At 38.6% G+C, this 23,222-nt stretch overlaps 1 protein-coding gene across 1 annotated transcript in view; it reads left to right on the top strand.

Annotated features, from left to right (window-relative positions):
- Positions 1–529: 529 nt before the first annotated feature.
- The window catches only part of INTU (inturned planar cell polarity protein), an 84,822-nt gene continuing 62,129 nt past the window's right edge, over positions 530–23,222 (top strand). The window contains exons 1-2 of the mRNA XM_051964096.1: positions 530–1,107; positions 14,979–15,496. Of these exons, the coding sequence (XP_051820056.1) occupies positions 896–1,107; positions 14,979–15,496 (730 nt within the window). The 5' untranslated portion in view covers positions 530–895. The remainder of the gene's footprint in view (positions 1,108–14,978; positions 15,497–23,222) is intronic.

The raw sequence follows: 23,222 nt of genomic DNA, 5'->3' as shown, positions 1-23,222 counted from the left end.
ATCCAGGGAGACAGCAGCTTGGAGGGCCCTTTCAAGCCAAAAACAGGCTAACCTCTTGACATAAATCCTATTCTTTCTCAGGAGAAATGAGCAGTATCCAAAAGGTTCTTCAGAAAGGACTACTCGTTTTTGTTTTTCCCCTTCTCATCTAATCCCCTCATTTTACAGATGAGGAAACTGAGGCACTGCCGGATAAAGAGATTTGCCCACAGTCTTAGAAGTTGTAAATAGCAGGCAGGCAGAAAATGAATCTAGACTTCCAATTGTGCCTCTTCAATGGCATCATGTTGCATTACATCATCCATTCCCTTCTTCCTCTATTCTTTTCTCTGCCCTTTTCCTCCTCCTCTTCCTCTCCCCCTTTTTCCCCTTTTTATCTCTCTTCTCCTTCACCTTCCTCCCCTCTTTTCTTCTCTCTCCTTTTCCCCCTCCTTTTTGTTCTCTACCCTCTACCTTTTTCTTTCCCTGGCTTTTTTCCCCTTCCCCTTTCCCTCTCCCTTCTTACTTTTTGCACTCATCCTCCTTAATTTCTCGACTCTGCTCTCCTCTTTCATCACTTCTCTTTCCTCCCTTTTTCTTTCCTCTCCTCCTTTCCCCCTTTCTTCCTCTCCTCCTTTGCCCCTCCTTTTTAACCTTCTCACTTCAGCTTCTTGTTCCCTCCCTCTTACTCTTTTTCCTCCCTTCGCCATCCCTCTTTCTTCCTTTCCTCCTTCCCTTGGCTTCTATTTCCTTCCTTTCTTTCCCCTCCTTCCTCTTTTCCTTTCTTTCCCTCCCGAGCCAAGAAGCTTCACCGTCGCCTAGGTGACCTCAACAGCAGCCAATAAAAATAGCAGACAGTGATCACGTGGCCCAGTGCCCCGCCTCCAACCCTGATTCTTGGCCTCGGTTCCCAGACATGTCGGGCGAGAACACCTCCCGGGCCTGGCGGGAAAGGCTGCACAGGCAGACCCCTCCATTGCCCGCAGGGAAGACGGAGGCGGATGTGGCGGCCACGGCCCGGCTGAGTGACGCCCCCGCCTCGAAGGAGGAGGAGGAGACGGCCGAGAGCGGGGAGAGCGGCGACAACAGAAGCCGCAGCCCGTCGTATTTCTCCGGCAGCGACAATGAGTAAGAGTCGCGAAGAGGGACATTTTTGTGTATCTACTGAGCGCCCTAAATAGGACCACGTGATGGGGGCGGGGCGTGAGGGAGCGGGACCTTCCTGGTCCTTCTTGGGTGGCTGTTTGTTCAACCTCGGCTGTGGGTGGTCTGGGAGAGGGTGACACAGAGGCCCTGGAGGAGCTCGGAGCTGGCAGCAGCCATCCAGCCCATTTTCCATCTGAGCAAACGGAAGTCCATAGTTAGATAAGTCCCCAAGGTCACACTCAGAGGGTTCGGGCTGGATTCGAACTGCGGTCGTGCACCTCCCAAGCCCGCGCCCTGCCGCTTTATATGCCTCCTTCCAGATTCCTCCAGCCGCCCCCTCCCCAGTAAACTTCTTAGGACAAGGACTTAAATGTCAGCAATTTCTTAATCCGTGATTGCTGTCAAGGATGTATTGTGGAGCGCGTTTGCGGCTCCCTAGTGCTAGTAAGACACAAAGTTTCCAGCACAGGATCAAAGGTTTGGAATGAAGTCCCCGCCCTCTGGAGCTCCACCCAGTGGGAGGCATCCTGGGTCACAGGCATAAGTAGAGTGTCAGTGTAACGTCTGCGGTAATTTGCAACATTTACTGATTTACTTAGACCTACGGTGTGTAGAGCACGAAGCCAGGTGCCTGAGGAGCGCAAGAAAAGTTGAGATAAGATTGGTTCCTGGTGTTCAGGATACTCACAATCTTGTAGGGGGGCAAAATAAGCTATTCTGGAAAACATTGCAAACATTATTATATGCTGAGTAATTTGGAAGAGCACAAGATAAAATGCTTTTTTTGAAGCTCACAGAAAAAGGAAGTTCAGGATCTCATCTTTGAAAGAAACCTTAAGAGAATCTAGTGCAGGCCGTACTGAGCAGGGAAGCTCCTTACAACCCAGCCTCCATAGCTTGTCACCCTACCCTTAATTTTCTAGATAAATTCAATACGTAAACTTGAAATCTTGCTGAAAACTACGGAAAGATCACTTCATGGATACAAAACAGGGGAGGGATGGATCGAGACAACAGTTGTTCTGAAAGAGATTTGGGGGTAGGGTTCACGGTATATGCTCAATAAATTGTAGAGTGATGTATCATCCAAAGCATCAAATGCAAATTTGGGCTGTGTTAATTGGGGCAAAGCTTCCAGGAATGGGGAGGTGATAGTTCCACTGTTCTCTATCCTGGTCAGAGCTTCCTCTTCATTGCTGGGGGCATGATTTAGGGAGGGCATTGATAAACTGAAGTGTGTCCAGAATAGAGCCACCAGGAAGAGGAAGGGCCTGTGGGCCTTAATGGGAATTGAGGGAACTGGAAAGAGTCAGCCTATTGAAGAGAATACTAGAGAGGGCATGCTAGCTGTTTTCAATTATTTGAAGGACTGCCCTGTTGTGGAGAAGAAATTAGACACACTTATTTGGGTCCCAGAGGACAGTACCATGAGCAAGAGATGACGTTCCATAGAGGCCTGATGTCAAAGAAAGCTTCCTAAAAATTAGAGTGGAATGGACTGCCTAGCAAAGTAGTGGGCTCCCCTTGCGTGGATGTCTCCAAGCAGCTGGTGGATGGTCCCTTGTAAGGGATGGGGATTCCCCTCCTGAGTACATTGGACTAGATTATAGCTGAAGTTCCTGCCAACTCTGAAATTCAATTCTGTTTCCGAAGTAGTCTTATTCCAGGAATAGATACCAGTGTCATTAGATCACGAATGTATAGGGTGGTATAAGGCATAAGACTGGGAGTGATAGAAGGGGCCAAACAGAATTTTATATTTGATCCTGGAAGCCATAGGGAGCTAGTAGAGTTTATTAAGCAAAGGGCTGACATGATCAGACCTACACTAAAGAAAAAATCACTTTGATGGCTGAATGGAGGATAGTAGAGACTTGAGGTAGAGAGACCCATGCTTAGCTATTGTGATTGTCCAGGATATGAGAGTCTGCACCAGAGCAGTGCCCAGAGAAGTGGGCAAAGGCAAGAAATCTTGCAAAGGAAAAGTCCACAGATCTTGGTAATAGATTGACTATGGGGGATGAGTCAGGAGTTAAGGATGACACTTGGGTTGTGAGCCTAGAAGGATGGTGGTGTCATCAGTAATAAAGAAATTAGGAAACAGGGAAGGAGTGGTGGATAGATAATGAGCTCAATCTGGGATGTGTTTAATTTATCTACAGGACTTCCAGTTTGAGACATCCAAAAGGCAATTGGAAATGTAAGACTAGAGATCAGCAGAGAGATTATAGCCGAATAAGTAGATCAGTGGATCATAAGTAAAGAAATAATTGAATGCATGGGAACTGATAGGATAACCATAGACATAGATAGGATATACAATAGTATATATTGTATGGAGAAGAGAAAAGGGCCCAGGACATCCTTTAAGGGACACCTACTGTTAGTGGACATGACCTGGATAAAGAACTAACAAAGTAGACTGAGAAAAAAGTAGTCACAGGAAGAATCAAGAGAGAGAGGGATGACTTGAAAACCTGGGGAGAAAAAAGTGATTGACATGTCAGAGAGAAGTCAAGAAGGAGGAGGATTGAAAAAAGGCCATTGGATTTCACAATTAAGAGTTATTAATAACTTTGAAGAGAGTAGTTTCAGTTAAATGATGAGGTTGGAAGCCAAACTGTAGAGCCTTAAGAGAGTGATGGGAAGGGAAGTGGGGACCCCATTGTAGACAGCCTTCTCAAGGAGTTTAGCCATGGAAGGGTGGAGAGAGCTGCAGCAATGGATAAATCAAGTGATGGTTTTTTGAAGATCGGGGAGTTTGGGGTGTGTTTGTAAGCAGTGGGGAAGCAGCCATAGACAAGCAAAAGATTGAAGATTAGTGAGAATGAACATGATGGGGGGATAATCTGCTGGAGAGTATAAGATGGGATGAGATCACTCATATATAGAGGGGGGGCGGGGAGGTTGCCTTGCCTGGGAGAAACACTTCATTCTGTGACATAGGAAGGAGATAGAGGCAAAAGACATCTTGATGAGGTGAGAGAAGGAGGTTTCCTTTATGTGAATGGCCTCCATTTGTTCAGTAAAATAGGTTCTCTAAGAGAGTATTCAAAGGGGAACCATGGGAGTTTGGGAGAAAGAAATGAAAAAATCTGCTTTGATGAGTAGAATGGCATAAAATTGTAAAATGGGTAAGAGGATTTCCTTGTTTCAGTGAGGGTCCAGCCAAAGCTATGTAAGAGAAATTTGTCTCAGACTCAGTCAGCATGGGACCCAGTCAAGTGCATATAGGAGCAAAAGCAGAGAATTCTGGGAGTGATCCCGAACTGAAGTTGAATCAATGGACACTAAAGAATGAATTGATGAAGAAAGATACTTCTAAGCCCTGCATTGACTGCATGCACATTTTGTAGGCTGGTCTAGTCTTAAGTGGTTTAAGAATCTTCCTTATATTTTAAGTAGTAATAAACTGATCATTGGTGCTTTGGTTGCGTCCTGAATTAACCATTTGAGGGTGATACTGTGGCACTGAAATGACAGCCTTTGTGGGTGACCAAAGTTAATTGCAAGAAGATATTTCAAGTCACAGAAAGACTTTTTTTAGCCACAGATGATTGCATAGTCAGGAAATTCCATCATCATTAGACAGCTGGTGGAACAGCTCACTGAGTACTGGGTAGAGTCTGGAATCAGGACTATCCAAGTTCAGATCCAGCCTTGGATACTTATTAGGTATAGGACCCTGAGCAAGCCACTTAATCCTGTTTGTCTCAGTTTCCTCATTCATAAAATGAGGATCATGATCGTGTACATATTACAGAATTGTTGTAAAGACCAAATGAAAAGATATTTGTAAATCACTTTATAAATCTCAAGTACCATGGGAACTAGATAGACATGCAAGTTTCATATTAGTACAGTGGCCCCAGGGTCAGAAAGGCCTGGATTCAAATGCTGCCTCCAATATACAGGTCCACAGTGACCTAGATCAAGTCCCTTACCCTAGAACTATCCCAGACATTTCTCTAACTTAGTAAATTGCAAGTCTGTATTGGCACTGTGAGTGTCCTTATAGAATCCTTTTATCAGTGAAATCACAAGATCTTTTAAAACATTTTTAGTGGCTTTTTTATGCACTAATCAGTGGAGCTTTTGTCTTCAGAGTGCTTACATAAGGAAGGCATTTACCAAATGCTTATTGTGTTGACTTGAATATTGTTTTAAATTTTATGGTAGTCTATTTTACAATCATTTTAATTGTGTTAATAACTGAAATTTGTAGTAATGGTTTCTGGCTCCACATCTTCTAATGCTTTTAGAATCAGAGATCATAGAGTTAGAGCTAGCAAGGGTCAACAAAGCATCTTCCTCTTGTCTAAAGTTCTCATTTTATGATGAGGAGTCTGAGGCCTATGGAGGCCAGGGCACTTGCCAGTGATCTATATAGGAGCATAACTAGCAAAAGCAATATTTGAATTCAGGTTCTCTGACTCTACTCTCACCTATAGAAAAATCTGTATAAGGAGTATAGGTGTTAACCTGACCTTTAAGCTTGCTCCACCCTCATTTTTATCATTGTGCCAGCTGTTACTAAAGCCCAGAAATTCCAATTACTGTAATTTGCAACCTCAACCAAATGGCCTTACATTGTGGCTTACTGGTTTTTTTGGACAAAAGGAGTCTAATTCTAATACCTTGCCCAGATTTCTCAGGACACCAGAACTGTCTGAGATCCAGGAAATAGGTATATCTATAGAATTTCTTAGAGTGCCTTTTTTTCTCTTGGATTTTTTTTATTATTGTCTATCTATCATTGATTGCCGCCATCTTTTTTCATCATTGTCAGTTGGCAGGATACACAACATGAAATCTGAGTTTTAATTGTGCATTTCTTTTCCCATCAATGTTCTAGCTGTTCCTTTCAGTGTTCCTGTCAGTGATTTAAAATAAGTTCTCACAAAGTCGTTTATAGTTTGAAACTCATTTTTTGACTGTGCATTTCCTTTGAATGGCTCTTAATATCCTAAATTTGTATGAATTTCCATTATTTTGGACATTAAACTTTTCGTGGTATTAACTGATAACCATATTTTCTCCCATCTAACATTTCAATTCTAACTTAGTCTTTTATTTTTATCATGCAAATGATTTCCAGTTTTCTGTACTTTTTTTTTTTTTTTTTTTTATCTTTTTTGATTTCCTTCATCTTTGTTTGGATAAAAGTGAAAGGTATGTGGCCAAGCCTTATCTCTGCCCACCTGCTTTCTGGTTTTTCCCCAATAGTTCCTCTCAACAAAGGAGTTCCACCTCTAGGAATTGAGGCTTTTTCATTTGCCAAGGCATTGGATGACCATTCTAATGGATTCTGTTTCTGCCTTATCTAGTCTAGGCTATTCTGCATTTTAATCAAGCACATGAAATGTGGATGACAACTTCTCGATAATATCATTGGACTTTTTCACTTCTTGCAGGTTCAAATCAAGCCATGTTTTTGTTTCTATTTTGCAAACTAAGTGGAAGAGTTGATATTTTGGTTTTCCACTGTGTTTAAAAACACAGACTATGTCTTTATATCCTTTTGGGTACTCCCTACAGAAACAAGCATAAAACATTTTAAATTATTTTAAGATGAGCTCAGAATGCCTTTCTTCTTGTTTTCAAAGTGTCTTTAGTGACATCTGGATTAAAGTTCAGAGGACTAAGTGTCTTGATAATGGGATCAGTTCTCAGAGCAATTGATAGGTAAACAGGCATATGATGACAAGATCATTAAACATCCATCCTAGATTTATAGACTAACAAACTAACCCAGCGTGTAATAGCAGTAACAATAAATCCTGATGTTTCTATGTTTTAAGTTTTGCAAAATAAGCATCATATTTGATCCTTAGGACAACCTTTTGAGAAAATAGCTATAATTAGCTCCATTTTACAAATGAAGAAACCAAAGCTGAAAAGGGTTATGCATCTTGCCTATGGCCACAGAGTTATGTATCTGAGACAGGATTCAAACTTGTTTTTTTTTTAATTTCACATGCAGTATTCTACCTAGTACCCAGAAAGTGAAAGTGGTCAACATCAAAGTTAAGGACATGGGTAGAAGTTTTGTAGTTCATAGTATTTTGTAATTTGAAGGACATAAGTGGATTTTAACATACTGAAAGAGAAATCTCAGCAGAGGAATACATAAGTAGAAAAGAGAATGTGTTAGGCAGGCAATTGATTAGCAAGCAATTAAGTATCTGCTGTATGTCAGTACTAGGCCAGGTACTAAGGGATACAAAGACAAAAAAATGAAACAGTTCTAATCCATCAAAGAAGACAACATGTAAAGTTATAAGTATGTGCAAAAAAAAAAAAATACATAAAATACATAAAATAAAAATGGAGGACAACTGTAGAAGGGAAATGAAAAAAGGCCTTGTCATAAAGAAAATGGGACATACCGGGAGGTGGGAGATGAGGAGGACATCAGGGACAACTAGTACAAAGGCCTGGAGATGAGAGATGGACTGTTCTATGTAAATAACACAAAGAAGTCAAGTGGGCTTGGATTATCAATTAAGGGAAATAGTGTATAATGAGGCTGGAAAAACAAATTGAGATCAAGTTTTACAGGGGTTAAAAACTAACAGGAATTTATATTTTATGTTAAAGGCAATGGTGAACTACTAGAATTTTTTGAATAGGGGACTATCTTGGTGAGATTTCCATTTAAATAAATTTGCCAACTGTGAAGGATAGATTGGAGGGGGAAGAGACTGTAGGCAGGAAGATTATTGCAGTTGTCCAGGTGAGAGTCATTGAGTGCCTGAACTAAGACATTGGCTATGTGAGAAGAGAGCAAGGGTCTATTGGCAAAGGTATTGGGAAAGTAGAGATAGCAAGTTTTGGCAGCTGATTGGGCTGAGGGAAAGTGAGAAGTTGAAGTAACCCTGAAGTTGTAGGTCTCAGAGCCTAGAAAAGTGGTGTGGTTCCCACAAAAATAGAGGCAAAAGGAAAGCAAAGAAGTTCTGTATTGTCTATGCTGAGTTTGAGATACTTATGGGAGATCCATTTGGAAATATCCTGTAGGCAATTGATGAAGTGGACTAAAATGGATGTATGAATCCATGAGTTATCTGCATACTAATTAAATTCTGGGAAACTGATGGAATCAATGAAAGAAAAGTGGGCCTAGGACAAAGTTTTGGATAAAATCCACAATTAGGGAAGTTTTTTGGAACTGTGCCACAAAGTGAAGAACTGTTAGACAGCACAAATTATTAGAAAGATATGTGTGTGTGTGTGTGTGTTTGTGTCTTTGTGTATAGAAAGCCAGTAGACTGAGTCTCTCTGGTTAAGAAGAAAAAGGCTTTTTTATGTAAAAAGAAAAAAGTAGAAGCATGAGTGGTAGAAAACTACAGGTTAAAAATAGCTATACAAAACTGCTAGCTTGATAAAAAATGTGTTGGTTAAGCAGTTCTCAGACAGCTGTAGAATCTTCTTGGCCCACTTATGGTCTGCTCTCTGTGTCTTTTTGAGTTTTAGTGATGCAGCAAGAATATGGCAATCTCATACTATGCATGGTAAGCCAGCCAAGGAAACAGAAATGGTGAAAGTGGTGAAAGAGAGGAGATCCAGGAGAGAAAAGTGCCATCAAAATCAAAAGAAGCGAGAATATCCAGGAGAAGACAGGTCAGCAGAAAGTTCAAAAAGAATGGGGACTGAGAAAAAAATGTTGGATGTCAATAAAAAATTATTATTGATCTCAGTGATCTTAGAAAAGCATGGGAAGACTTATGAAATGTACCATGAAATGGTAAAGAGTGAAATGAGCATGAGAGTAAAATGAGCATAACCAAGAGAATATTGTATATAGTAACAGCAGTATTGTTTTAAAAACAACTTTGAGAGACTAAGCTATTTTGACTATCATAAATACCCCAATTAACTATAAAGGACATAGGAAGAAAGATGATGTTTGCATCCAGAGAAAGAACTGATAAATAGAAGTATATACAGAATAATTTTACATATATATGTATATATATATTTGTGTCTAATGTTAACCATCTTTGAGGCAGAGCAAAAGGGAAGGAAAAAAAAGGGGAGAAAGAAATTTACTTGAAAACTTTTTTATACATTTAAAAGGAATAGCAAGTTGTACATAATAGATTTGCAGTTCCATATGCAATAATCTTTTTAAAATTATACTGTGTAATGGAAATACTTGTTTTATTCCATAAATTTTAAAAATGAGATTCTTACAACTATTAGAGATTAACTCTGGAGAGAGCAGTTTCAAAAGAATTGGAAACCACAATTCAAAGATTTTGTAGTGAGTGAAAGGAAAATTAGAGGAAACAAGTGTAAACAGCTAGGATTTTGACTGAGATTGGGAAACAATGAAGGACAATGACGTGAAGATATGGTTGACTTTAGTGAAAGGTTTTTTTTTAAGGATGCAGTTGACTTAGGAATGGTTGAGAGCAATAGAGAAGGAACAAATAGGAGGGAAATTGAAGATGGATGAGAGATATGATTGAGGAGCGAATCTGCTGAAGAAGACAGGAGGACAGAATTGAAGGCCCATTTAGAGATGTTGAACTTGGTTAGAAGGGTCACCTCTTTGTCAAAAAAAAAAAAAAAAAAAAAAAGGAAAATCACAGAGAGTCATGTTTCCATCTCAGATCAGCATAGGGAAACAGATGAAGAGGTCTGCAGACCCTGGGGACTGGGGTTGAGCCAAGACAGGCTTCACAGATCAGGGAAAGTCTGGCATCAGAGCAAAAAGTGGAAATGTAGACCAACCTGTCTATGGCTCACTATGCAGTTTCAGGTCTCAAATCTAGAGTAGACCAAGCAGAAGACTTGTGTTTCAGGGCAGTTATCTTTTAGCCTGTGCAAGGAGAAAGAAGAAAATGAACAACCAAGCAACAGTTAAGTGGTTCTGACCCCAAGAATCTTCAGTTTCAGTCTCCACTCAATCTAGAGCTTACAGTGGAACAACTTGGGCAGGAATCCCGGAACAAAAATAAGCCTACACTTAAGGGACTGCCCAAGAATAATTGTTTATGTACTAATGTGAAGGGCTGATTCATGTGTCCTCTTGGAACTCGGTTGTCATCAGGGGTCATGGAGGAAATCTCATTAGACAGATGGCTGAGGAGAGTGGTTGTTTCATTTTGATGATAGTGAAAGAAGAGAAGAAAGGGGAGGAGGATAGGAGAAATTATCTCATGTGATCCGAATATACAAGAATTGTCTCAATATAAGGGGAGAGTGGGGCAAGCAGCTGACATTTGAACCTCTTTCTCCTCCAAACTAGGCAAGAAGGGAAAATAGGTAGAGTTGGATACTAAAAATACATTTCACTGAAAAGGAAAAGAGGAGAGAGAGGGGAGAATAAAAAGGAGAATAGAGTAAGGAAGAGATTAGTCTTAAGTAAAACAAACTCTAACCAAGGGTGTACAAAAATATTTATAGAAAAAATAATTTGTGGTGCAAAGACCAAGAAACCGAGGAGGTGCCCGCCAATTGGGTTAAGGATAGGAATAAGGAATAGATAAATGAGGACAGGAACAGAGAATAGGATTTGAATGATTATGGGGGGGGGGGGTAATTGCTGAGATAAGGAGTTGAGTCACTGAGATGGGGAGAAGGAGTTGAGTCACTGAAACAGGAATGTTAGGGGGAAGGAGATTCTTATCTTTTGAGGAATGACTTCAAGTACATTATGAGCATTCAGAAAAGTCTCTTTGTTACTGTCATCTTCCTGTGGCTCTTTAATTTTCTATTATTTTTTAAGTTAGATCTTATTTTACATTCAAAGATCCTTCTTTCTCTCCCACCTACTTTTTTTCTATAGTAAGAAAACAAGAAAAAGCAAAATGCTTATTATGCGTAAGTGTTTTAGACCAAAGAGGAGCTTGACCTGTTTTATTCTGTCATGATCAAATCATATCTAGCTGGCTCAGTGGATAATAGAACAGCAGACTTGGAATCAAAAATACCTGAGTTCAAAACCAGCCTTAACACACTTACTAGCTATATGACCTAAAGTTAATCAATTAATTGCGATCAGCCTCAATTTCATCATCTATAAAACGGGGATAATAACACCACCTTCTTCCTGGGGTTGTTTCAAAGACCCAATAAGAGAATATTTGTTTCATTTAATAGTGTTTTTATTTCTTCCAATTATATGTAGATAGTTTTCAACATTCATTTTTTTATTTAGAAATTATATGCATGGGTAATTTTATAGCATTGATAATTGCCAAACCTTTTGTTCCAATTTTTCCCCTCCTTCTCCCCACCCCCTCCCCCAGAAGGCAGGTTGACCGATACATGTTAAATATGTTAAAGTATAAATTAAATACAAAATAAATATACATGTCTAAACAGTTATTTTGCTGTACAAAAAGAATTGGACTTTGAAATAGTGTACAATTAGCCTGTGAAAGAAATCAAAAATGCAGGTGGACAAAAATAGAGGGATTGGGAATTTTATGTAATAGTTCTTAGTCATCTCCCAGAGTTCTTTCATTGGGTGTAGCTGGTTCAATTCATTCCTGCTCCATTGGAAGTGATTTAGTTCATCTCATTGCTGAAGATGGCCAGATCCATCAGAATTTGATCATCATATAGTATTGTTGTTGAATCAACATTCATTTTTGTAAGATTTTTAGTTCCAAATTTTTCTCCCTCCCTCCCTTTCTTCCCCCTCTTCCCAAAACAGCAAGCAATCTGATATAGATTATATATTGGCTATACATGTACATATGTTAAACATATTTCCATATTAATCTTACTATGAAAGAAGAATCAGAACAAAAGGGAAATACTATGGAAAGAAAAAAACATAAAAAATGAAAATACTTTGCTCCCTAGTCCTTTCTCTAGATGTGAATGGCATTTTCCATCACAAGTCTAGCTTAACCTTATTACATATAATGCTTGCTGATAGTTTTAGATGGACATCATCATTTTAAGGAAAACTCCATTTATTCCTTTGTTCTCTATTGTTTTTAATAAGAATTGATGTTGTATTTTGTCCAAAGCTTTTTCTGCGTCTGCTGAGATAATCATATGATTACTGTTAGTTTTGTTATTGATGTAGTCAGTTATGCCAATAGTTTTCCTAATATTGAACCAACCCTGCATTCCTGGTACAAATCCCACTTGGTCACAGTGTATTATTCTGGTGATAGATTGTTGTAATCTCTTTGCTAATATTAGCCAATCTGATAAGGGTTAGCTGATCCCTCAGAATTGTTATAATTTGCATTTCTCTAATCGATAGTGATTTAGAACATTTTTAATGTGACTATAGATAGCTTTAATTTCTTTATCTGAAAACTGCCTATTCATGTTCTTTGACTCTGTATTAATTGGGGAATGATTTGTGTTCTTATAAATTTGATTCAGTTCTCTATATATTCTAAAAATAAGACCTTTATCAAAATATTTCCCATCTTTCTGCTTTCCTTCTAATCTTGGTTGCATTGTTTTAGTTTGTGCAAACCCTTTTTAATTTAATGTAATAAAAATTATCCATTTTGCATTTCATAATTTTTTTCTATTTCTTGTTCAAAAATTCTTCCTTAATGAGATAATATTTGTAGGGGTAGCTAGATGGTGCAGTGATGCAGTGGATAGAGCCCCAGCCCTGAAGTCAAGAAGATCTGAGTTCAAATGTGATCTCAGCAGACACTTAACACTTGCTAGCTATGTTACCTGAGCAAGTCACTTAACCCCAATTGCCTTAGCAAAAAAAAAAAAAAGAAAGAAAGAAAGAAAGAATGAAAGAGATATTAGTAAAAACATTTCACAAACCTCAACCCACTTATATAAGTGGTAGTTGCTTAGAATATTGTATTTAATGCTTTGCTCTACATTTTAGGGAGGATATTAATAAACTGAACCCTGCCCAAGAATAGCAAGCAGGGTGGTGAATGGCCTCAAAATTGTGCCATATAAGGATTTATTGAGCCAACCTGGGAAAGGAAAGTGTTGGGAAGATAGGATATTGGTCTTCAAATTGTTATGGAGAAGAAGGATTAGATTTGTTTTGCCTGGCCTAACAGGGCAGAACTATAGAAATGAAAAGAAGCCACAGAGTAGCAAATTTAAGCTTAGTATATATTTTTTTAAAAAGTTATGAATAATTTGAGTTCTTCCAATGCTGGATAAGCTCGCCTTGCAGAGATTAGAGTTACCATCCTGTAGGAGTCCCAACAGAAGCAGGAGGAATTCTTATCCAGGTGTTGTTGAGGGAATTGAGATTAGGTATGGTCTAGGTTGATGATCACTGAGCCTTCCCTCCTGCTACTGAGATTCTATGGCTGAAGATTTGTTGGTGATGAAAAGGGGAAATGGCAAGGACTCTTTGGCCTTGGAAGGTTAGAACTTAGCATTTTTGCTGCATCAAAACAAAACTATTCTGCACTGAACTGGTATGTGACTGGCAAATATGGCTGAACTACCACTTTCTCAGATTTCTTTAATAGGTTTTTTTTTCCCTTTAATTTCTGATTTCTCTTTGGGCTTGAATAGAATTGCTAATGAAGAAAGTAGCTATATTTTCTGTCTGGTTGAATGATCAGAATACAAATTATACCATTTTATGCCTGCATTTCTGAAAGGACTCTGCCTGGATGATTATACTTCAGTTTTTATTAAAAGGAAAACGGTTTATAAATTTTGCTTTGGGTAGATTGATTTCATGTTAAACTCATGCTATAAAATCAGTATTTTTTCCTGCATTTTTAGAATTTAGGTTTTTTCATTGCCTTACTTCTCAGAAAGATATTTTGATTCACATGATAAATTATGAAATGTGTGGTTTACTGTCCTCCTACCATCATCTATGAGAATTGTCTAACAAATTATAGGTCTTGTGCTTGTAAATGCAAATTGGCTCATAGAACCATAGATTTAATGTTGGAAGGAACATTAGAAGTCATTAGTTCAACCACTACATTTTATGGATGAGGAAACTGGGGTTCAGAGAGGATTTGCATAATGTCATTTTTTTTTTAAGGTTTGTAAAGCACCTTAACATGTACTATCCCATTTGATCCTCACAAACAACCTGGTGAGGTAGATGAGGGAACTGAGATTGAGATCGTATCCATTCACAGGTCCACTACGTCATCTTGTCACCTCATCAATAAAAGCCATTTCTTAATACACATAGGGTTCAACTAAACCGTCATTGTTTTGTGTGTCTGAAACAAACATCAAATCAAATTGGCAGTATTGCTGAATAGTATAAGGGAGACATGTATCCAAATGCATTTTTGATGTCCAAAAAAAGAGACCTTCTTACTTCTATAAGGGGAAGGAGGGAAGGAGAAAATAAGAAAATTGCATTGTATATAATTTAATATAGCTATTTAAATAGCACCTACTATGTGCCAGCCACTATGCTAAAAGCTTTACAAATATTATTTCATTTGATTCTCCCAACAACTCTCTCCTATTAATTATCCCCATTTTGCAGTTGAGGAACCTGAGGCAATCAGATTAAGGGACTTGCCCAGTGAAACACAGCCTGTAAGTGTCTGAGACAGGATTTAAACTCAAGTTCTCTTTCCTCTAGACCGTGATCTGTATATTGTGACAGCAGCTATCTCTGGATGGACAGATAGAGATCCTTACTCATCTCTGGTTCAATAAAATGGTGAATACTAAGACATGGAAAAAGGCCATTTGACATCCTAGACAAGGGTGTTTTCTTCCCCCACTTAAACTTTCCACCTGGTTCCATACAAAACTTTCTAAGGGGATTCTAGATATGTTCACAATAAATTAGAATCCTGGGGGATAGTGGAATCTTAAAGATTCTGAGACAAAACTTGGAAAAGTTGTTTCCCTTGTTTGTGGCTATTCTCCAAGCATACTTTTTTTCTTCTTTTTTACAGTGACCTTGAGGCAGAATGGTCAGACAGTGTGCAGAAATATGGGGAACTTTTTTATCTAGAGCTGAGTGACAACGAAGAAGAAAGTCTCCTTTCAGAAATACCAGTTGTGAACCATGTCAGATTCAGTGAAAATGAAATCATTTTTGATGAGGATTATCTCCGAGAAGGAAGAAAATATGAACCCAGACTCAAAAAGTTTTCCAAAATTTTGAAAAGTCGAAGACTTTTGCCAAAACGTTACAAGAAAAAGAACAGCAATGGACCAGTATCAATCCTAAAGCATCAGCCTACTCAGAAAATGGGCATCATCCTTCAGCAACGGTACAAAGATGTGTCTGTCTTTGTAAACCCCAAAAATGCAATGGTCCTGAAAGCAAAAGAGCATCTCAAGCTTCTGGAAGTGTTGCTGGGTATTATTCACCAGACTAAATGGAAGAAAAGAATGGAAGGCACCAAACTAGTAGTACACGGCTTACTCCCAGGAGGCCCAGCCATGAAGAGTGGACAAGTGTTAATTGGTAAGTATCCCTCTCTGCAGATGTTAAGCAAAATGGTGATCCTAGACTCCCTGGACAACATGCATGAATGTTTCCAAGCTCTAGTTTCTGAAATAAAAAACATAGAAATAAGCAACTGGCAAGTGTGGCAGAGAGAGTATATGGGTGCAAATGAGCTACATAGCTCCATGCTTCAGTAATTCAGAAGATGTGGGCTTTCACTCATGCTTCTGCCAGGTAGAGCCCAAACTCTTCTATATCTTAATACATGGTTTTTGAGAAGCCGTGTTTAGCCAACATTTTTGTCATCTGAGGTAATACCTCTCTGAACTCAACTAGGCTGGACACAGAGACTGCAAAAGAGGTGTTACTCTGCAGGGAACCAGGGGTCAAGCTTTTCTGGTAAAGGTTTTAAGAATCCAGACCCCCCACCACACTGTGGTGAGCCACAATACTGAGCATTCGGAACCCTACCTGTGCACACACGTGTGTGTGTCTGTGTATATGTGTATACATGCATTGTGTCTATGTGTACATATATACACCTATTTGTGTGTACACATGTGTATATTTGCTGTGTATCTGTGACATGTGAGGTTCACGTGGGCATATCTCCATGTGATTTGTCATACCAGGAATCGTTTAACTAGGAATGCATTTCTCCAAGTCCGGAGATGCCTTAATCTTAGCCTGGCTAAAGCTAACACCACAACAAGCCAAGCCCACTAATAGCCAGGAAAAGTTTAAGGTTTGCCCAAAACCAGATAATAGAAAATATATAATTTGTGAATAGAAATATTCTAAATTAGACGTCTATCCTTGAAAGAATAAACTGTGAGATTTCAGAGTGGTTTTATACAACCTACATAGCAGCAGTATTATCCACAGGTTAGCTTTTAGGATGCTCATCCTGGAGGGAAAAAGCCTGCCAATCACAAAGTCAAAGAAAAAATCCACATTTTTTTTTGAATACATGTGATGGTTGTCTTTGTCTTGTTTGATGAATTGAGAATCACAAGTGCCTCCTGGATGCTTCTACATCCAGCAGAAGCCACATTGCTTACCTGAAGTTGAAGGAGGCCTTTTCTTTTCTTTTATCAAATAGTATTTTATTTTTCCCAATACATGCAAAGATAGTTATCAACATTCACCTTTATAAAACCTTGTGTTCCAAAATTTTCTCCTTCTCTACCCCCTCCCCTATTCCCAAGACAGCAAACAATCTAATATAGGTTAAACATGCACAATTCTTCTAAACATATTTCCATATTCATTAAGCTGTGCAAGAAAAATCAGATCAAAAGGAAAAAAATACAAGAAAAAAAAGCAAATAATAAAAAGGTGAAAATACTATGCTTTGATCAATATTTAATCTCCATAGTTCTCTCTTGGATGCCGATGGCTCTCTCCATCCCAAGTCTATTGGAATTACCTTGAATCACCACATTGTTGAAAAGAGCCAAGTCCATCAGAGTTGATCATAATATAATTTTGTTGTTACTGTATACAATGTTCTCTTGGGTTCTGTTCATTTCACTCAGCATCAATTCATGTAAGGAAGGAGGCCTTTTCTAGATGGTAGAAGGAAGAAGGCAAAGAATTTTGCAGATTGATTCAGCCTCAGAGATGGACAGTGGGAGGAAAACCTGACATTTAAAAGTACTTAAGACAGTGTGTCTGCAGTGGTTTCTGGCTTTTGTTTCTTTTCTATGTGCATGTGAAGTTGCTTCTGACCAGTATCACCATCAGTGGAGAAGAGGAACTGTCTTTACCATATTTGTATTTTGGCCTTCTGTATGAAGTTAGAATTCTGCCATAGACAGGCTTTCTGAGTAAATTTTCTAAGTAATTCTCCACTCTTTCACCTAGCAGCATATTCATTAATCTACTCATTTTTCAAATGTTTTTAATGCTTTCATTTCTTTTCTGATTCTTTTCTCTATTACCCTCATGTCAGTTGTAAGAATGGGTCTTCTTTGTTTCCTCTGGGCCTTCTTATTGACCTTTGGCCAGGCTCTTTTTCCTTGAGATATAATTTACAGGAGTTTTATAATTTTCATTTTGGGGATTTATGTCTTATTTATCCCTGGTAACCTCTTAGTTCCTTTTCATGGAAATCTTTTCTTATTTCCTCCTTCTACCCTTACAACTTGGTTGTTGGACTAGGAACTCTGCAATTTTAGAGAGAACTTCACAGTCTTAGATTGTTCGGGTCTGTGTTGTGTTGGATTCTGCTGCTAAGTTCTGTGGCTATTGGGTCCTTCTTCAAGTATCAGAGGGGTGCTGCTACAAATGTTCAGTGGGCACTAAGTAGTCTTATGTTAGAAGCAGAATGACCATTGTCCTCATTTTGTTTCCAGGATCCAGATCCTGGTTTTGGTCTAGGTAACACAACTGCAGATTTGTCTTGGGTAGAACTCCAGGAAAAGGTTTTACACCTTCTCCAGGCTTAAGAAATGTGCTCTGAATGAATGAATCTGTTATTCAGTGATTTTTCAGTTATGTCTGATTCCTCCTGAGCCCATTTGGGGTTTTCTTGGCAAAGTTATAGGAGTAGTTGGCCATTTCCTTCTCCAGCTTATTTTACAGGTAAGGAAACTGAGGCAAAGGGTTAAGTGACTTGTCCAGGGTCACTCAGCTAGTATCTATGATCATAGTTGAACTCAGGTCCTCCTTACTCTAGACCTACTGCTCTATCCACTGGGCCACCACCTGTCCCAGAAGGATGAACAATGTGAGGAACATTTTTGTAGTGTAAGACTGTACTTGTGTAACCTTGGGCAGTCCATTTATTATGATTCCTGTCTTCTCTGCAAAACTGAGCTTTAGTCCTTTCTGTCCTTTCCTTCTTCTTAGAGAGGTGAAGATTAAATTAAAAGCTAAATTTAAAGAGTGACTGTGAAGTTCTTCAGAACCACAAAGTGCCAGGAGAACAGTGACAAGTGAGAGGTATTATTTTAAAACGTCACCTGATTCTTTTGGGTGCTCCCATCCTGTTGGCCTCCAGAAGTTTATAATCCTCTTAATCTGATTTCTCCTTCTGAGAAACCACTTAATCTGAAACCACTTCTACTTTTATTTGTGTAGTCACAATCATACTCTTTAATTTGTATTATATTGATCAGGGGACACATTTATCTACTCCCTGTACTATTATGTGAGGTCCCTGAGGACAGAAACCCTATTATGATTCTCTCTCAATCAATTAGTAAGCCTTTACTAAGTGCATCAGGCACCGTGCTAGGCACTGGGAATACCAGTATGAAGAAGGAGTCCCTGAATGTAACAGGGAAATAATGCTTACATGTAGCAGGTTCAGTATAAGGTAAACAGATACCTGGAGTTAGGAGTTAGGAAATACAAATTCATCTGCAAGGAAAGACCCTAGAGTTGGAGTGATTCACATAGAAAGTTGTAAGGAGCAGACTGCCCTGCCCTGATTATGCCAGTCGTAAGGAGTCACCTCCTCCAGAGAATACTGAAACATCAAAGAAAGCTTAGTCACTGATAGATTTTATTAGGGTAAATTGGGATTTTACTCAGAAGTGGTCAGTTGTCCTGGGTGGCAGCAGGACAAAGTAACCTCATGGATCATCACACCAACCCCAGGCCACATCAGTTATCATATAGAAACAGAACAAAGAAGGCATGGGCTCATAGGGAAGTTTCCTTTGGGATAGTTGGAGCTTCTTTTGCTCTTTGCTTTTATTTATAGTATATCCGTTTTTCCGTGGAATCGTAGGTCACATTCCCATTCTGGACTAACAGAGGTGATACTTGAACTATATCCTGAACTTGATAACTTGAAGGTAAAGAGGGAGGCATTTAAGGAATTTGGGATTACCAGTACAAAGACACAAAGATGGGAAATGTTCTCTGTGAGAAATAGAAAAGGAAAACACCATTTTGTCTAGATTCCCAGAGCACAGGAGGGGAAGTCGTGCCCTTGGAGGTTAGAAAGATAAATTAGGAACAAGTTGTGTTGGGCTTTAAAAACTAAACTGAAGAGTTTAACTGTTTTTAATCAATGCGCACTTATTAAGCACTACTATGTACCAAGTGCCATATTAAGCTCTGAGAATATAATGGAAGGCTTAGCATGATGCTTTGATATTTATCCTAGAGATAATAAATAGTGGATTGATTTGGGGAAGAAGGAGGGAGTTTGATGCCTAAACCAAGGATTAGCACATGGAAGACAGGAAGATTATTTTGTCAGCAGGGTATGAGTTATTTTGTCAGTGGATGGTAGGAAACTTAATATAGAAGACTGGTTAAGAAGCTGCTATCGTCATGTAGTTGACAGGTAATGAAGCTTTGAGCTAAAATGACAGCTGTCAGTTCCAATGATCTTGTGATGAAGAGAGCCATCTATACCCAGACTGTGGGAACTGAATGTGGATCACAACATAACATTTTCACCCTTTTTGTTGTTGGTTGCTTACATTTTGTTTTCTTTCTCATTTTTTTCCTTTTTGATCTGTTTTTTCTTGTATAAATATGTATACATATTTATATATACATATATTGTATAAATTAATTTTATAAATACCTATACATATATTGGATTTAACATATTTTTAACATATATTAGATTACCATCTAGAGGAAGTGATGGGGGAAGAGGAGGAAATTTGTAACACAAAGTTCTGCAAGGATCAATGTTGAAAAATTATCCATGTATGTGTTTTGAAAATAAAAAGCTTTAATAAAAAAAAATTCATTGGAAGGATAGTATTCAAGTATGAGATCAGAATTTTATTCTCACCTCATTGCTATATAGTTGATTATGTTATCAATAAACAAATTATACTCACCCAAAAAAAAATAAAATGGTGGCTATGTATGTGAGTGGAGAGAAGACAGAAGACATCAGAGATGTCTTAAAAGCAAAAACAACAAAATAAGTGGTAATTGATTGTATAGGTAGAGTGAGAAGAGTATGAAGTATCCAGGATGATGTCAAGGGGATGAACTTAAGATACTTGAAGGATGATGGGGCCTTCAACAAAAACAGTGTGGTCGGGAAGAGGGGGATCTTGGTGGGGAAGACCCTGCGTTCTCTTTGGGACAGCTGGTCATGCTGAATTTAAGATGTCTATAAGGCATAGGTGGTAATGATGGCACAGGACTGAAATTCACAGGAGAAAAGAGCACACACACATACAAATGGACATATAAAACACCTCTCTGTGTGTATGTGATCTGTAATATGAGGATAATAATAGTACCTATCTCTCAGCATTTTGGAAGGATTGAATGAGAAAACTGTAAAGTGTTAATTTAACACAGTGTCCGTTATATAAGTACTTTATAAATATTAGTTATATTTATTATTATTATTATATTAATAGAAATTATATTAAATTTAGGAGAATTGATGAGGTTTGCAGGAAAGAATGTAGCAAGAAAAGTAAAGGGAAAGGGAGGAGAGAGGAGGGAAAAAAAAGGAGAAAGAGGCTACAAAAGTACATAGCTTTTACGAGGGACTTTTCTGAGAAAGGGAGAAAAGATAGCTTGAACAGATTGGAGGGGTTCATAAAGGTTTTAGGGGAGCATAATGGAAATGAATATATTTAAAGGCATTAGGGGAAGAACCAGTCAACAGAGAAAGATAAAAGATTAGGGATGGGGGGTGACCAAAGGGATAGTCTAGAAAAGACAAGAAAAAATGGGATCACAGGCCCATGTACAAGTGTTAGGTATTATTAGCCTTGGCAGAGAAAATTGCATGAATAAGAGATGATGTCAAATGATTCTGAGATGAAGAGAATGGAAAAAGAGGAAGTTTGATACCTATTGCAAGAATTAGGACATAGAAGAAAATAAATATTTGTCAATTGAGTGAATATAAGAATTTGTTTTTAGAATCTATATTAAGCACTATCCTACTGAAACTTTAGAAATATAAAAGTTTTGAAACAGTGTCTAAATTGACACATTATTTAGTTTAATGATGGCACAAAGCCATCTAATAATGCTTTAATAGTTAATGCTTTAAATAGAACTCCTGGTTATTCTTGCCAATAGCTCTCCCACCTTGTCAGCAACCCTTAGATTCTTTCTGTTTCTGTACAGTCAGGTCTCTCACTCCATGAGGTAGACTGGGATGTGATTCTGCTTATATTTATGAAGAAAGTTGTTGAACAAGGAGCCAGCAGCCTCTTAAAAGTGATCTGAAAACCTGCCAACTTGCTTCATCAGCCAATTTTTGTTCAGCTTTTTTGATGTTCTTTGAAGACATTCAATGGGGGTGAATGTAGAAATAACAGTGAGGAAGGATTTTTTTTTTTGAAAAGTCTAAAGAATTTCTACAAGAAAAAAGTTATCTTAGAATATAAGTACATATATATAGTACTTATGTACAAAAGTGATTTAAAATTTATTTCATGTTCTTGTTTTTAAAAATGCTTATATCTGTGGTTTCATTAATGTAGGGGATTGACAATGTGGAAATCCCCTCCAATGTGGATCAGCAACTCTTCTGTTGTTGAGTGCCTTATACGATAGAAAATACCTGAGGAAAGTCTTCCTTTTAGTCTTTATACACATGGCCACACATACAAGAAGGAAATTTCCCAGATCTTTCACTGTCAGAGCGTGGGATTCCATATGTGAAGTTGGAGAGACAGCAGATAAATAAATGAGAGCATCATCAGTAAAGAATTAATAGCTAAATGCATGGGAGTTGATGAAATGACCAAGTAACTTAGAATAGAGGGAAAAGAGAAGGGAGCCCAGTTTGGAGCCATGAGGGGTGATCTGGAGCAGGATCCAGCAAAAGAGGCAGAGAAGCAATAGAGAAGAGAAAAAGGGAGGAGAGAAAGAGGGATGTCCCAGAAACTTAGAGGAAGAGATATCAAGGAGAAGATGGTGATTGAAGTGTCAAAAGCCATAGAGAGGTCAAGAAAGAAAAGGTTTGGCAATTAGAGAGATTGTTAACTTTGGAAAAAGTGGTTGCAATGGAATGAAAAGGTCAAAAGCCACTGAAGAAAGTTTAGAAGTGAAGTAGAAATAACCATGGTAGTTAGCTTTCTCATGAAGTTTAGCCACAAGAGAGACATGAGCTGATAGTGGGGATGGATGGATCAAGCCTTGTTTTACTCAGGATGAAGGAGACACAGACATATTTGTAGGTTCCAAGGAAGCATCCCTAGACAAGTAGAGATTGAAGGTAGGTGACAATAGGAATAACAAGGGACAATCTGCTGTGAAAGACAGGATGGAATGGGATCACTCTCACACAGAAGGGTTTGCCTTGGCAGAGAGATGGGCCAGTTCATCATACAAGACAGGGGAAGAAAAAAAGTGGCAGAGGCATCTGAGTGATGGGAGATGGAGGAGACGAAAGAGAAGGGAGCTCCAGGCCAGTGGCCTCCATTTTTAAGTGAAATATGAGGTAAGGTTCTCTGCTATGAGGATTTTGGTAGGGGGTTTGATGGCTAGATGGCCCAGTGAAGCTGGGTCAGAAAGACTCATAGATTCAAATCTGGCCCCAATACTTACAAGTTGTGTGACCCTGGGCAAGTCACTTATTTCTTTGCCTCAGTTTTCTCATGTGTAAAATGAAATGGAGAAGGAAATGACAAACCACCCAAGAAAACCCCAAATGGAGTCATGAAGAGTCATTCACAACCCAAAAACAACAATGACAAATGATTTGGAACAGCTGCTGTGGAAAGTGGGAAAGTGCTTAGAATTGCCAAGCAGTAGTGAGAACCCCATGGAAACTGTGTAACACATTTGT

The sequence above is a fragment of the Antechinus flavipes genome, chromosome 6, assembly GCF_016432865.1.
Source record: "Antechinus flavipes isolate AdamAnt ecotype Samford, QLD, Australia chromosome 6, AdamAnt_v2, whole genome shotgun sequence".
NCBI lineage: Eukaryota > Metazoa > Chordata > Mammalia > Dasyuromorphia > Dasyuridae > Antechinus > Antechinus flavipes.
Note: the sequence above shows the minus strand (reverse complement) of the source record. Positions and strands in the feature narration are given on the sequence as shown.